Source organism: Myripristis murdjan, chromosome 8 (genome assembly GCF_902150065.1).
Source record: "Myripristis murdjan chromosome 8, fMyrMur1.1, whole genome shotgun sequence".
NCBI lineage: Eukaryota > Metazoa > Chordata > Actinopteri > Holocentriformes > Holocentridae > Myripristis > Myripristis murdjan.
Window position 1 is genome coordinate 626148 of NC_043987.1, and position 14824 is coordinate 640971.

The window sequence follows — 14824 nt, forward strand, 5'->3', positions numbered from 1 at the left end:
GTGAACAAAAAACATGGCGGACATCCCTTCTACTTTCGGTGGAAATTGCTATATTTTGAGATAGCTTGTGGCTTTAGCTTTGTTTTGATAACTTTTCTAGCGACAAATGTACACTTCAGTTTATGTATACAATCCGTAGTTTTGTCGTTTCGACGTACATTCTTTCAGATCTCCCTACAAAATTGTAGTAAAAATACGTTTTTGTTGTTGCTACGGTGGTGGCCACGGACGCTATTAACAATGAACCGGAAGGAAGTTGATGTCGGTCACGGACCGAGTTGCTTACAGTGCAGCAACAAAAAAATGGTACAGACATGGGGTCAACATTTTTGGAAAGCTCTTGACCTCTACTATCATGCCTGATGGCAAACCAATAGGGGGCGCCACTGACTAGTGTCAAAACATGGAAAAAACATGATTTCACTATCTTAAGAAAAAAAAAAAAAATCTGACCAAACAGGCGTTCTTCCCACACCCAAAAACTTTAATTAAGATAGCAAAATTAGTGATCACAACATCATATAGTAGACATAACATGTTAGAACCATAAAACCTATGGCGCAGGACGCCTCTGTGTGTTGCAACTCCGCGCAGATTGTAGTTCTGGTACCCCACTTCCGGGTGAGGGTATAAATTGTGAAATTAGGTTTAGAAAACATACATACGGTAGTTTTTCAACAGCAAAAGTATAACCTTAACATGTAGCCTATGTTTATATCACGAGTAAAGATGTGTTATGAAAAAAAAAAACAAAAAAATGAATCTTTAGTGCTATTTTTGACGTGTTTCCACGGTTTTTCCACCCGCTATGTTTCGCTGACTGAAAGGGTGGTGTTCAATGGCGTAACATATCAGCATATTATAATCTTCTTTTAAGAAGTTTTGACAACTTTCATGCACTTTGTTGATGAAATTTGTCAAATCAGACACGTCGCTGATTAGGATAATGGGTAATGTAGTGCTTCTCTGTGATATGACATCGCAAATAAAACATGTTTTCTGCAGAAGCACATGCCATCGTTACACAACCTCATAGCTCGTGATAAGTCTGCCTTGGATGGTTACAATGTTATGGCTAATAATCAGAACTATTTTTCAGAATATCGATTAAATTTGCACTTCCGGGATCTATGAACCACCACCCACAGCGTGACGTCTTTGAAGCTGAGAATCCGTGTGTCCAGCACGGATCCTCGTTGACTTTCAGTGGACACTGTTTGCGTGGTGACCACACGGAATTAAAACCATTGAAATCTATGATTAAAACAGCACGCAATGCGTTATTAAGAGGTCGTGCTCATTTCACGGATTTCTGTGAGATCAGGTTGGGCAGACTCTATTACCACGTTATATGACACAGAAAACGTCACGTTACCATGACAACAAAGAGAGAGAGCAACTCGGTCCGTGACCAACATCAACTTCCTTCCGGTTCGTTGTTAATAGCGTCCTTGGCTACCACCGTAGCAACAACAAAAACGTATTTTTACTACAATTTCGTAGGGAGATCTGAAAGAATGTACATTGAAACGATAAAACTACAGATCATATACATAAACCGAATGGATACTATGAAAAGAAAGTGTACATTTGTCACTAGAAAAATTATCAAAACAAAGCTAAAGCCACAAGCTATCTTAAAATATAGCAATTTCCACCGAAAGTAGAAGGGATGTCCGCCATGTTTTTTGTTAACGCCGGGGAGAAACTGGGTAGTATGCCCGCAGAAAAGACTAGGCAGATAAAATCTACCCATGTCACAATTTCAGAGCCGTTTTTGTGAAATGACTACGTTTTGCCTTGTGGACCAACGTAGCTATTACACAATTTGGAGTGAGACTGAGTTGGCAGCAGAGAGGGTGAGCAACACCAGATTCACTCTGTGAGGATCTCTCCTGGACGACCAATACAACATCACTGGCAAGGAAGACCCAGCAGCGCCTGTACTTCCTCCGCAGGCTTAAAAAGGCAAGAGCCCCCCCACCCATCATGTGCTCTTTCTACTGGGGCACCAATGAAACCATCCTGTCCAGCTGCATCACCGTGTGGGGAGGGAGCTGCGCTGATCACAACCGCAAGACTCTGCAGTGAATAGTGAACACAGCTGGAAAGATCATTGGTGTCTCACTCCCCTCCCCCCTGGACATTTACAATACTTGCTCCACCCGCAAAGCACTCAGCATTGTGGGTGACCCCAGCCACCCCTCACACCACCTATTCTGCCTACTACCATCAGGGAGAAGGTACCAGAGTCTCTGGGCTCGCTCCACCAGACTTTTGAATAGCTTCATCCACCAAGCTGTCAGGAAACTGAACTCTTTCCCCCCTGTGGCCTAGACATAGACTGCGGCCCACGCACGCACGCACGCACGCACGCATGCACGCACGCACGCACGCATGCACGCACGCACGCACGCATGCACGCGTTGTCCGAGACCTCGGAAAGCGCGTTGACTCTGAACTGCCTCACCCACAAAAAGGCACCAGCTACTTTTAACAGTACTACCTCAACACACAATCACTGTGGAATGAGAGTTGTTGTTTTGTTGCATCCTATTGTTTAATATTGTTTATTGTTTATATTGCTTTTTGTATTGCTCTTTAAAGGATTTTTTTTCTCTTTGCACTATTTGTGTTTTTTATACTTAACTTTTTGCACTGTTTGCACCGTGGATAAGGTCAGAGTGAAAATTTTTTTTCGATTCTCTGTATGTCTGGCACATAACTGCAGAATTGACAATAAAGAATCTTGAATCTTGAATCTAAAAACTCCTTGTAGTAGCTTTAACACTTCTATAACACAAGCTCTTAAAGCGATATACCTTCATTTACAAGGAAGACAGAATTATTGTGGTCTTGAGATAAAAACAACAAATCACAAGACGCCCTTGTGTTCTGGCTGGACAGGGAGGGATCTGGGGACATTTCTGGGGACAGCTCCAACTGCTATCCTCTTAACCATTCTCTGGAAATGGCACATTTGACCAGTTGAGTCCATATGATCACAAAGTGTGTAGTGAATGATATTTGGTTACCACTTGAGTGTTACCACATATCTGGTAACACTCAAACATTAGCAAACCTTCTCTCTCAGTTGTGTGTGTGTGGGTGTGTGTACAGGAAAAACAATGGGACGCCCTGCATCGTGACCAAGTCCTGTCGAGACACCATGACTCGCTTTGGCTGTCCACACTACTCGCTCTCCCACCAGCTGCTGTACTTCATGATTGGCATGATGGTGAGATGTTTTGAACTACCAAAGGATCAACGTTGACCTTCTGGCTGGATCGCCTCATGAGCCTCTTTTTGCAATTAACTTGTAAACTGCATGATGGAGCATGAATAAATGAACCAACCAGCACAACACTGTCACTAGATTGTTTATGAATAAAACTTTACTGGTCAAGTGTGTTTAAAGTTAGACTTGATGTATCAATTTGCCGAAATATTGCAGCTCACTTGCATATATGACTTTGAGACAAAATTCACCTCCATGTTTTTGTCACAGCATAGGGAAAATGCAGTGAACCAATCAGCCAAAAATTAGAAATTTAGCAAACAAGTGAGTTATTTTTAAGAGATGACAATGAGTACTAGCCAAGCAGAGCTTGTTGGATGGCTTGCCGCGATGGCTTATCTTGCCAAAAAAAGCAGTGGGATCCAAAATAATGCCACACTGGGCCTTTGGTGGCACTAGAGGCACCTAAATGCACAGATGTCATCCTCTAGCCAAGATGAATGTTGTTTCATCTTTTAGTTGTTTTAACAACTAAAAGATGAATCACTCCACAGAATCCCACAGATTTTCCTCCTGAATCACCACAGAAAACCAGAAAAAAGTCCGCGGATTCCGTTCGGACGTGGTCACCAAAATTGCCAGGTCTTATCCACTAGGTAATGTGAATGTTGCCATCAAAATTCGTGGTGATCAACCAAATAGGTGTGGAAATGTGACCCACTGGACCTAGCTGCTGATGAGCGACTGACTTGATGACATATAGACTCCCGCTTTCCAGTGGGGTAAAAACTATGAAGTCATTAGTCAGGAGGTAACTGATTATATTTAATATAAGCACAAATTATCAGTTATTGATAGCTTCAATTAATGAATGTCAGAATGTCAGTGTTGGCTATACAAAAAAAAAAAAAAAATTGTCAACCCCTTGTTGTGACGTCACTTGGTGTTGTGTGTTCTGTCCTTTGTTGGTGCAGAAAGGCTGCTCCAGCATGCTGAAGGGCGACATGCGAGCGTCACGGGTCAACATGACTGAGCGGCACTACCAGAAGATCTTCTGCTCCAACATGATGAAGAGCAACCTGGAGACCATTAAAGATGGCTTCAGTGGACAGACACAGGACATCTTCATTGAAAACAGTGAGTGTCTGCTTCTGGCTTTTTAACAGCATTACTGCTGTGACAGTGTTGGCAGCTCATGGGAACAACCCTCACTTCATCTGCACACTGGCTTCTTCCATAGTGAACAGCAAAGCTAAAAATAGACCTCCAAATGTCAAAACATCTTTATTGTCATGTATCTAAGCATTTCAGATTTTCCTCATTATCTCCTCACCTTTAGCTCCACTAGTGCAGTTGGTCCATTGTTATGTTTTCACCTCATCCTCTCTCTTTGTCTGTCTGTTTGTAAGCAGGACATATCAAAAAGTTATGAATACATTTGCAAAAAAACTTTGTGGAAAGGTTAGTCATGGGCAAAGAAAGAGCTGATAAGCTTTTCATGCTGATTGGTTTAAAGGGCACATGGTGATGAGCATCGCCGATCACAAAAAGGCATACAACTTCTGAATAAATTAACATAACATGACAAATTTTGTGGAAACTTGGGATGTGGATGTGGGAAAATAGGACCATAACTTTGAAATGGATTTATGTAACATGCCTGTAGAAGCCAGTAACGTAATAACTGCAAATAACGTAATAACGGCCAATAACGTCATAAGCAGCTAGTTCGAGTCTAGGGATCGTGGTTGACTTTAAGGGTGCAACTCTCAATTTTACGAGCATGAAGGCAAGGTGTACTTTGTTGGATCCATTCTCCAACCTCAGGAAAGACACTGTCCCATATCCAAATTCACTTGCATCAGAAAAATGATGCAACTGTGCATGCTTGAGCTGACCAAAATCACTTGGCTTGATACATCGATTCACCTTCAGTTCTGACACTTGATGTAAGTTTGACAGCCAATCAGACCACTGCTTTGAGAAGTGTTGGGGTATCTTGTCATCCCAACCCACTTTCAACTTGCACATTTCTTGTAGAAGTAATTTCGGAGGAAGAGTTAATGGTGACAAGAAACCAAGAGGGTCATAGATGGAGCAAAGGACTGACAAAATGCCTCTTCTTGTGTGAGGACGTTCTTCCATTGTGATTTTGAAGATGCACACATCCGATTCTGCGCACCAGTGGAGACCAAGAGCTCTTTGAACAGGTAAGTGATCTTTGTCCAAGTCAAGGTCTTTGGTGGTCTTTGACCTATGCTCCTCAGGGATACTTGCAAGGACTGAGCGGATGAGTAACAGACTCATCCATTTTGAAAGTTGAAACCCCCCTTTGGCACATGCAGCAGTAAGGTCTTTTACCATGTTTACTGCATCTGTGACTGAGGACACGGACTTCAAGCAGTCATCAACATAGAAGTTCTGCTGGATGGTATTCAGTACTTCATGGTGAAAGTGAGTCTTGCTGTCCGTGACAATCCTCCTCAGAGCATAATTAGCGCAGCTTGGTGAAGAGGTTGCTCCAAACAGATGAACCTTCATCCTATAATCTACCAGATTCTCTGTCATGTCATCATTAATCCACCAGAGGAATTGAAGGAAGTTGACATGTTTCTCAGACACCCGCACTTGATGGAACATTGCTGTGATGTCTGCCATCAGGGCAACCGGTTCCTGTCTGAACCGTGTGAGGACACCAAACAAAGAACTGGTTAAGTCTGGTCCTTGAAGTAGTTGATTGTTCAGGGATATTCCCTTGAAACTTGATCCACAATCAAATACAACTCTCAAATTTTTCTTTCTCGGGTGGTACACACCATGATGAGGGATGTACCATACCTTTCCATCAACATGCTTGAGCTGATGTTGAGGTACCTGCTCAGCATAATCATTTTTAATGATATCAGCAAGGAAGAGTGTATATTCTTGTTGATACACTTTGTTTTGCTTGAACTTCCTTTTCAAGCTCATGGCTCGCTGTTCAACCATTGCTCGATTGTTTGGAAAGCTGACATTGTCGGCAGGTCAAAACAATAATGATGTTCTTTGAGTTGAATGGATTCTTCTCCCCCAAGAGGTCCCCCCCACCCCCCCAAGAGGTTTATGCCTCTTGACAGGCCATCATTGTAAATAAGAACTTGTTCTTAATGATTTGCCTGATTAAATAAAGGTTAAATAAAATAAATAAAATAAATTTGCAGAAACTTTAAATCCTCCCTTGACATTCCAGTTTCCTCAGAAGACTTCTCTTTAAAGTCTTGATTATACTGAGTAATCAGTAGATCTTCCAATCTGGAGAGTGAAATGCGGTTAGCAGTAACTGTCAGAAAGCCATTCTTTTTTTTTTTTTTTTTTTTTTTTTTTTTTTATTTGCATTTTAATTTTAGCCACATAAAACAAAACAACATCAGCAACAACAAACAAACAAACAAAACAAACAAAACAAAAAAAAAAAACCACACAGTACTAATACACAACACAAAGACATTTCACCAGGGATTGCAAACTACTAACATAAAGAAACATAATAGACTCAGGGAATCAGTGTCAAAACTCCTTAGAGAGGATTTTGATTTTCTACCTACGAGGTTCACATTCATATCATATCCTCAACATGTTATTAAACTAAGTTGAATTTCTCACATTTATATATTCTTTAATGAGTGTCCATGGCCCATCAAAATCATGTCTATACAGCTCCTGTAAAGCTGAGGCTGCACGTTCCATCATTATTAGTTCTATGAAGTCTTTCAGCCAGTTATTCAAACAGAAACAATTAGGTTTCCGCACTTTCCAATTCATGAATCAGAAAGCCATTCTTACCAGAGCTACTGCCATTTATTCTTAATGGACCATTTACAACCCAGCCTAATAGGGTGCGAACAGCATGGGGTCCATTATCACAGCGACTGTTGATGATTTCCCATGGCTCGAGAAGCTTTGGTGCATCGGTGCCAATCAACAAATCCACTTCAGCATCCAGATCCGGAACTGTGATTCTTTCAAGGTAAGGCCATCGTTGAATGTCTTCTTGAGTCACTATGTTGGTTTTAGTGACAGGCGGGCTTCTTTGTGTATAAAGATCAGGGAGATCATAAAACTGATCACGGCCATAACTAGCGATCTCCAGTCCTGACAAGACACCAGTGTTCACTGTGCCCCATGGTGCGAAGAAATATGCTGGTTCTATTTCCATTTAGATTCAGTTTCCTCATCAGATGCTTTGTGCAAAAGGTAGCATCACTGCCAGGATCTAGGAAGGCATATGTGTTCAAGACTTTATTTCCACCCTTTGCTTTAACTTGCCTTTTCACGATGTGTCATAGTTTTGAGCTTTGAACATTGCTCCAGAGCATGATTACCTTTACATGCACAACAAAAAGCACCTGTGTCCTTAAATGATGTGGTGGCAACACTGTCCTGCCGCTCTGAGGACTCCTTCTCCGAGGTGTTAACAGCAGCTACAGTAGCACGGCTTCTTTCTTTATTCACAGATTTTGTCATGGGTTTATCTTTGCGGCAGTTGTGAGGCTGCACATCCAGTATGTTTCCAAAGATGGGGTCAGAGAGCACTTTGACTTGTTGCTCTATGAAGTTGACTAGATCAGAAAAAATTACCTTTGTACCCCTGTTTTCTTGTAGCTCACAGGCTGCAGTTCTCCATCTTTCTCGCAACTTGTATGGTTACTTTGTTGCAATGAGCCTAAGGTTAGATGGCACATTCATTTCTTCCATATGCTGCAAACTTAACATCATGTTGCAGCATTCTCTTAAAAACACTGAAAATTCTTTCAGAGAGCTAAGCTTACATCCTCTGACTTAATTACAGGCCAACTCCTGGCCTTGTCCATAAATGCTGTGGCAATTTTTATTTCATTTCCAAAGTGTTCCTTTAAAAGGTGCTTGGCTTGAACAAAAGCTGAATTTTCTGGCATGTGAAAACAGCTCCTTACCAACTCTCTTGGCTGCCCTCTAGTGTACCGTTCAAGGAAATACAGCCGATCGTGATTACTGGTTGTTTTTCTTTCAATGCCTTGTTCAAAAGCTTTGATAAATGGTCCATATTGTAAGGAATCACCATCAAACACTGGTATTGTTCTTGGTAGAAGAGTAATCATATGCTGTTGTTGAATGAGTTGAGCAGTGATATTGGTTTGGCGCTGAATTATTTTTCCAATATTATCACTGAATCCTGTCTTATTTATCTGTGATGTGGGAGCATCCACTTGCTGTTGTTGCCCTGACAAGGGATTATGGAGAGGTTGTTTAGACATGTCATGCTCTTGTGTTTGTGCATATTTGTGCTCCTTAGGGCGTGCCCCCCCAGTGGCTGACCAAGCCTGCTGCAGAGGAGGGACTGATGGTAGAGTTGAGATTTTATGAAATGATGATGGAGTTGTGGTTTTATGAAATGTCTCCTTTTCCATTTCTCTACTATAATATGAGTTCATGCCATCACATCGATTTCCAGTTCCTCCTTTCTCCTTCTGAGTTCCACCTGCTGCAAACGGAGGTTCTCCTCTTCTGCTTCCAGAGCATATTTTGCCTCCAAAGCAGTATTGCGTTGGATTAGCGCTGCGTGTTCTGCTTTAGCTCTCAAACAAGCAGACTCAGTGCTTGAAATCTTGGATGCAACGGAGAGATGAGATTTTTCTTTATTGGAAATATTTGATATACTGTCATCCGGTCCAACTTCATCTGGTTCAACTGCTGGCATCTCCATAGTTTCCTCTTGATGAACAGATTGTTTAATATCCAGGAGCCATTGTGTTGTTTCCTCCTTGAATTTTTCAAGACTTTGACAATTCTTTTCATACCACATTTGTTGCCTTTTATATTCCTCTTCAGGCATAGGCATTTCCAAGAATGAAAAATGAGCATCAGCAACATCATCACAAAGTTTAATATGATCCTTCAAAAGTTGTTTTTTTCTGGGAATTCAGAAGACATCAATTTTTCCACCTTTTGTTTTATTTCACTTATTTGTTTAAGTTTGGATTTTTGGGTTTTTTGCAGCATATCTGTTAAGTACATGATCCCCTTTGGTGTCATTTTACGTTCTCTTTTTCCTTTTTTAACCGTTTCCCCTTCTGCATCACTTTCCTCTTCCACCACAGCGGCAACATTTTCATCATTTTCATGAACACTCATTTTGACATTTTCAGTTAAGTATGACGTTCACATTGAAATAATAATCTTTGGTTTATGAATCTATGTATGATATGTAACTCACTCCTGAATACATTATTGGGTTATTCCATGTCATTTCAACAAATGGCCCACGCACTTGGGTCTCAAAAAATTCTGAAAAATTCACCGGTTGTTCCTTATTTATCCAATAGGCACACTGTAAAATTTTAGTTTGCTCGGATGGATACTTTTTGAGATATGGCCAATTTGGTGAGGGGGTTATGTGTCGGTTTTGGTGCGATTTTCGCGCATCCTTATTTAGTTATCGGTTCAGGACTTTTATTATGTTATTGGCCAGTTATTATGTTATTGGCCTATTACATTTTAAAAAGGGCAAATTTATTATGTTATTGGCTTCTACACATGCCAAAACTTCATGGAAAGCTTGGTCATGGTGCAAGGAAGACCTGATTAACCTTTTACGCTAATTGGCCAAAAGGAAGTGTCATATCATAGGACGTGGCCTATCACTAAAAAGTTTTTTTTTTCCATGTTTCATTCACATGCTTCTGCTAAACACATTCTAGTGGTGAATTTGTTATATGCAAATTTTTCTATTTTTCATTGTTGTAACTCATATTTTTTCCTGCTACATCACCATGTCTCAGTGTGTGGTGGCTGACTATAATTCCTCACCTCTCTGTTGACAGTCCTGCTGTGTGGATTGGCTGGCTTCTCTGACTTCTACAAAGCAGATTGGCTGCAGCATATTTTCAAGCTGCAGGATCAGGAAGTGGGATGTTTTGGGAGAGATGGTGAGTGTTGACAGCATCTTTTATATTTACAAAGCCCCGTCGTTCAGCCCCTGTAAAGCACAATGAATCATTTTGAATCTGTAAAGCTAGTCATAAAGATCACAATAGGTCTATTTATATAGACCACACATCTATCCTTGTACTCCACTTGACCTTATTTTAAAGGGACAAGTCACAAATTTGGAAAAATGTGATATTATTTCCACTTTACAAATGTCGTCCTCTCAAAGTAAAATGCACTACTGAGTGCACATGGACAATGGTTTTGCTCAAATTACTATTCAAAACTGTATTTTTCTTGTTATCAACAGAAGGAAGGATCTGGTAACTTCTGCACTTCCTGTATCAAGCTTCCTCTTTTCCTCCACACTCCTCTATCATATATTTTGTGTACCTTTCAGACTCTGGTCAGCCACTGATGTAACTGAGGACCAGCACGGAAGAGCTGAGACCACACCAGAAAATTTATACTGTTGATTTTTATTTATTTATTTAAAAATCAATCAACAGTTTCACAGATTTCTGTGAATCCCATTTTGGGGTAAAAAAATCTTCTACACATCATCAGACACAAAATTTGTTTATTTAACAGATTGAGTGGATTAAAGTGGTTATTTTTAAGAAGTTCACCTCAATGGCAGGAGGCTAACAGTTAGCATTTGGAGCATCCAGCCAGTATCCAGCACTCAGTAACAATGAGAGCAAGATAGCAGCACTACTGTCCTACAGAACAGCTGTGGGAGCCGTTTAATAGTACTCCAATTTTCAAAATGGTTGAGCTATTCCTTTAAAGGGATAGTTACATTTTTGGACATGAAGTTGTATGAAATCATCCCCAGCAGTGTAGTGCATGAAAAGGGATTTTTTTCCCTAAGGTTGGCTGCCCTGGGCAAGTTCTGGCCTCCTGAAGAATTGAAATAGGTACTTCCAGTTAGTTTGCTGGGGTCACAAAAATAAAAAGTTTTGCTTCTCAAAATAACATGCATTCAAAATAGTAATAAATTTCCCTCACAAAACCAACTACGGGAAAAAAAAACTCAGACTTCACAATCACTCGGCACCATTTCCACTCCATCAGTAGATACGAGTAGGCTAGGCCCGTATTGACATAACGTTTTTTCTGACAGAAAAGAGAGGCACTCGCAAGGCCCTGCAGAGAGTCTCAATCTAGCGTCTCATCATTCTCATCATTTCTTTTTTATTAGGCATTGGTTTTGTTTCTGTGACACCAATATCTGGAGATATCACCACTCTCGGAGAAGTTGCATAAAAACTGTGTGGTGCTCTGAAGTAATGCAACATGTTTGACCTACAATGCTGACAACAGAAACTCTTGACTATCTTTTACGTTGGTCACCCTTACTAGCCTATAACAATTACACTTTCACACTGAAGCAGACAATAATAATAACGGCCATCGCATAACGTTATATTATGTAGAAGCTTCACTTGTCTGATGATCCTGTGTGATAAGCTGATCATACCAGCTGATCCTTGATAGCCACTTCACACCAAACTGTAACGCTGGTTACCTTCTAAGCAGGCAGTAAGCCATCTTATTAGCTAGTAGCTGGTTTTCTTCCCTGGGGGCCTGGCACAGCAGTACTGTTCAAAACATGTTTCCTCTGTCCTGGGTGAATGGGGACATAATCCTTTTTGTTGAAATGCGCAGTACACAAACAAAGTTTTTTACTCCTTGCCATCTTGGTTTCGCTGCTCAAACCAACCCCAAGAGGCCAAAGTTGTTGAAGAGGGTAGTGGGTGACTATTTTGAAGGCACTTTGTTTTGAAAAGCAAGACTTTATTTTTGTGACCCCAGCAAACTAGCCTAGTACCTCTTTGAATACTTCAGGAGGCCAGAACTTGCCTCGGGGACACCTTAAGAAAAAAAAAAAAAAAATCCCCTTTCATGCATTACACTGCCAGGGAGGATTTCATACTTTCATACTTCATGTCCAAAAATGCAAACTATCCCTTTAAATAGGTTACTGTGGCCAGAACCATCTTATTTATCTCACTCAGGGTTTTTACCAACAGTAGTTTGAATGTGAATGCTGAGATCTACCTTCTGCCTCTTTTCAGAGAGAGTTATCTCCCAGATTATTGGAGATGAGCTCCTGGAACAACTGCAGCCCCAAAGGAGAGTGAAGAGGAGGGAGAAGACCCTACGAGGTGTGTATTTGAGATATGTTGTGTGAGATTGGCAGAAGACCCTTTGGACACATGCATTATGTGGTCACTCAAACTAATTTGAAAGCAAAGAAAGTAATCCATTAAGAGTGTGATCAAAAAGGAGGGGTTTTCTCCTCCTCAAATGCAAAGTATAGTTTGGAGATAATGTGCATACAATAACCAAACTATTGAAAAGAACAGGAAAAAATATAGCTGCAAACAGCAATGACATGGGGCTCAGCACCCATGCAGAATGCAGAAAAAAGCACATCTGTCTTGCATGGAAGTCTTCTTTTCTTCGTGCTGACCTTGGTGGACATTCCTTTGCAAAATTATGGCAACTTTGGTGTCCACAACCACACTTTCATACCTGGTGATGATATAGTTTCTGAAGTGTTTTCCGTGGTGTATTCACCAAAGTCCACTAACAATTGTTCTATTAAACAAACATGCTTAAATGACAATATGAATTACCAGCTAAATGTTATACTCCATGCCCACTGAAAACAATTTTGACCAAATATGGAATTTAGTATTGTGTGTACCATGTTTTATGGATTTGGTCATGAGATATAACCTTCTGGTATTTGTAGTGCCCCCTATGGGTCTAAATCGTACCACTGGTGCATACAAGCTGATACTTCTTTTATTAATATTTTCATCTAGCTTTATAACATTTAACCATTCAAAGCATACAGTACGGGCCAAAAGTTTGGACACACCTTCTCATTCAATGCGTTTTCTTTATTTTCATGACTATTTACATTGTAGATTCTAACTGAAGGAATCAAAACTATCAATGAACACGTGGAGTTATGTACTTAACAAAAAAGGTGAAATAACTGAAAACATGTTTTATATTCTAGTTTCTTCAAAATAGCCACCCTTTGCTCTGATTACTTACTGCTTTGCACACTCTTGGCATTCTCTCGATGAGCTTCAAGAGGTAGTCGCCTGAAATGGTTTTCCAACAGTCTTGAAGGAGTTCCCAGAGGTGTTTAGCACTTGTTGGCCCCTTTGCCTTCACTCTGCGGTCCAGCTCACCCCAAACCATCTCCATTGGGTTCAGGTCCGGTGACTGTGGAGGCCAGGTCATCTGCTGCAGCACTGCAGTCCAACTAAACGCAAACCGGATGGGATGGCATGTCGCTGCAGGATGCTGTGGTAGCCATGCTGGTTCAGTGTGCCTTCAATTTTGAATAAATCCCCAACAGTGTCACCAGCAAAACACCCCCACACCATCACACCTCCTCCTCCATGCTTCACAGTGGGAACCAGGCATGTGGAATCCATCCGTTCACCTTTTCTGCGTCTCACAAAGACACGGCGGTTGGAACCAAAGATCTCAAATTTGGATCATCAGACCAAAGCACAGATTTCCACTGGTCTAATGTCCATTCCTTGTGTTTCTTGGCCCAAACAAATCTCTTCTGCTTGTTGCCTCTCCTTAGCAGTGGTTTCCTAGCAGCTATTTGACCATGAAGGCCTGATTGGCGCAGTCTCCTCTTAACAGTTGTTCTAGAGATGGGTCTGCTGCTAGAACTCTGTGTGGCATTTATCTGGTCTCTGATCTGAGCTGCTGTTAACTTGCCATTTCTGAGGCTGGTGACTCGGATGAACTTCTCCTCAGAAGCAGAGGTGACTCTTGGTCTTCCTTTCCTGGGTCGGTCCTCATGTGTCTAGCCACTCGTTTTTCTTTAGTTAGCTGATTAGTTCTTGCCATAATATGAATTTTAACAGTTGTCCAATAGGGCTGTCGGCTGTGTAGTAACCTGACTTCTGCACAACACAACTGATGGTCCCAACCCCATTGATAAAGCAAGAAATTCCACTAATTAACCCTGATAAGGCACACCTGTGAAGTGAAAACCATTTCCGGTGACTACCTCTTGAAGCTCATCGAGAGAATGCCAAGAGTGTGCAAAGCAGTAATCAGAGCAAAGGATACAAGGATACAAGGATACAAGGATACAAGGATACAAGGAAGTTTATTTGTCATTATACAACAGGTTGAATAATGAAATTAAAGTGTGGTTCCCTCTTGATTGATTGATTGATTGATTGATTGTGTAGAAAATAGAATTATTAAGCCTGGAGGAGTTCAGATGGTGCATTTAGTAGTCTCACAGCCTGAGGGAAGAAGCTGCTCTGTAGTCTGGTTGTACGGCAGCGAATACTTCTGTATCTTTTGCCTGACGGCAGCAGGGTGAACAAGCTGTGGCTGGGGTGGGTGTTGTCTTTTAGGATCCTTTTGGCTCTGCGCAGGCACCTCACCTCCCCAATATCACTGATGCTTGGTAGATGGGTACCAATGATGTTTTGGGCAGTTTTAATCACTCGTTGCAGAGTCATCCCATGCCAGTTTGTGATGTTTCCAGTCAGGATGCTTTCAATCGCTCCTTTGTAGAAGCTGACAAGAACTTGGCGTGGGAATTTTGCTTTCTTAAGTTTCCTTAAGAAATACAGCCGT

At 41.1% G+C, this 14824-nt stretch overlaps 1 protein-coding gene and 1 long non-coding RNA gene across 2 annotated transcripts in view; one reads left to right on the forward strand and one right to left on the reverse strand.

The window, feature by feature from the left end:
* c8h16orf89 (chromosome 8 C16orf89 homolog) overlaps window positions 1-14824 on the forward strand; it is a 37119-nt gene that overhangs the window by 17978 nt on the left and 4317 nt on the right. Inside the window, exons 4-7 of the mRNA XM_030057643.1 lie at window positions 3121-3238; window positions 4213-4375; window positions 10078-10182; window positions 12265-12354. Coding sequence (XP_029913503.1) covers window positions 3121-3238; window positions 4213-4375; window positions 10078-10182; window positions 12265-12354 — 476 coding nt within the window. The remainder of the gene's footprint in view (window positions 1-3120; window positions 3239-4212; window positions 4376-10077; window positions 10183-12264; window positions 12355-14824) is intronic.
* On the reverse strand, window positions 4206-13043 carry LOC115363431 (uncharacterized). Its single transcript, XR_003928586.1, has 3 exons — window positions 12248-13043; window positions 10064-10232; window positions 4206-4317 (listed from the first exon to the last, which is right to left on the reverse strand). It is a non-coding gene; the product is annotated as an uncharacterized LOC115363431 (long non-coding RNA).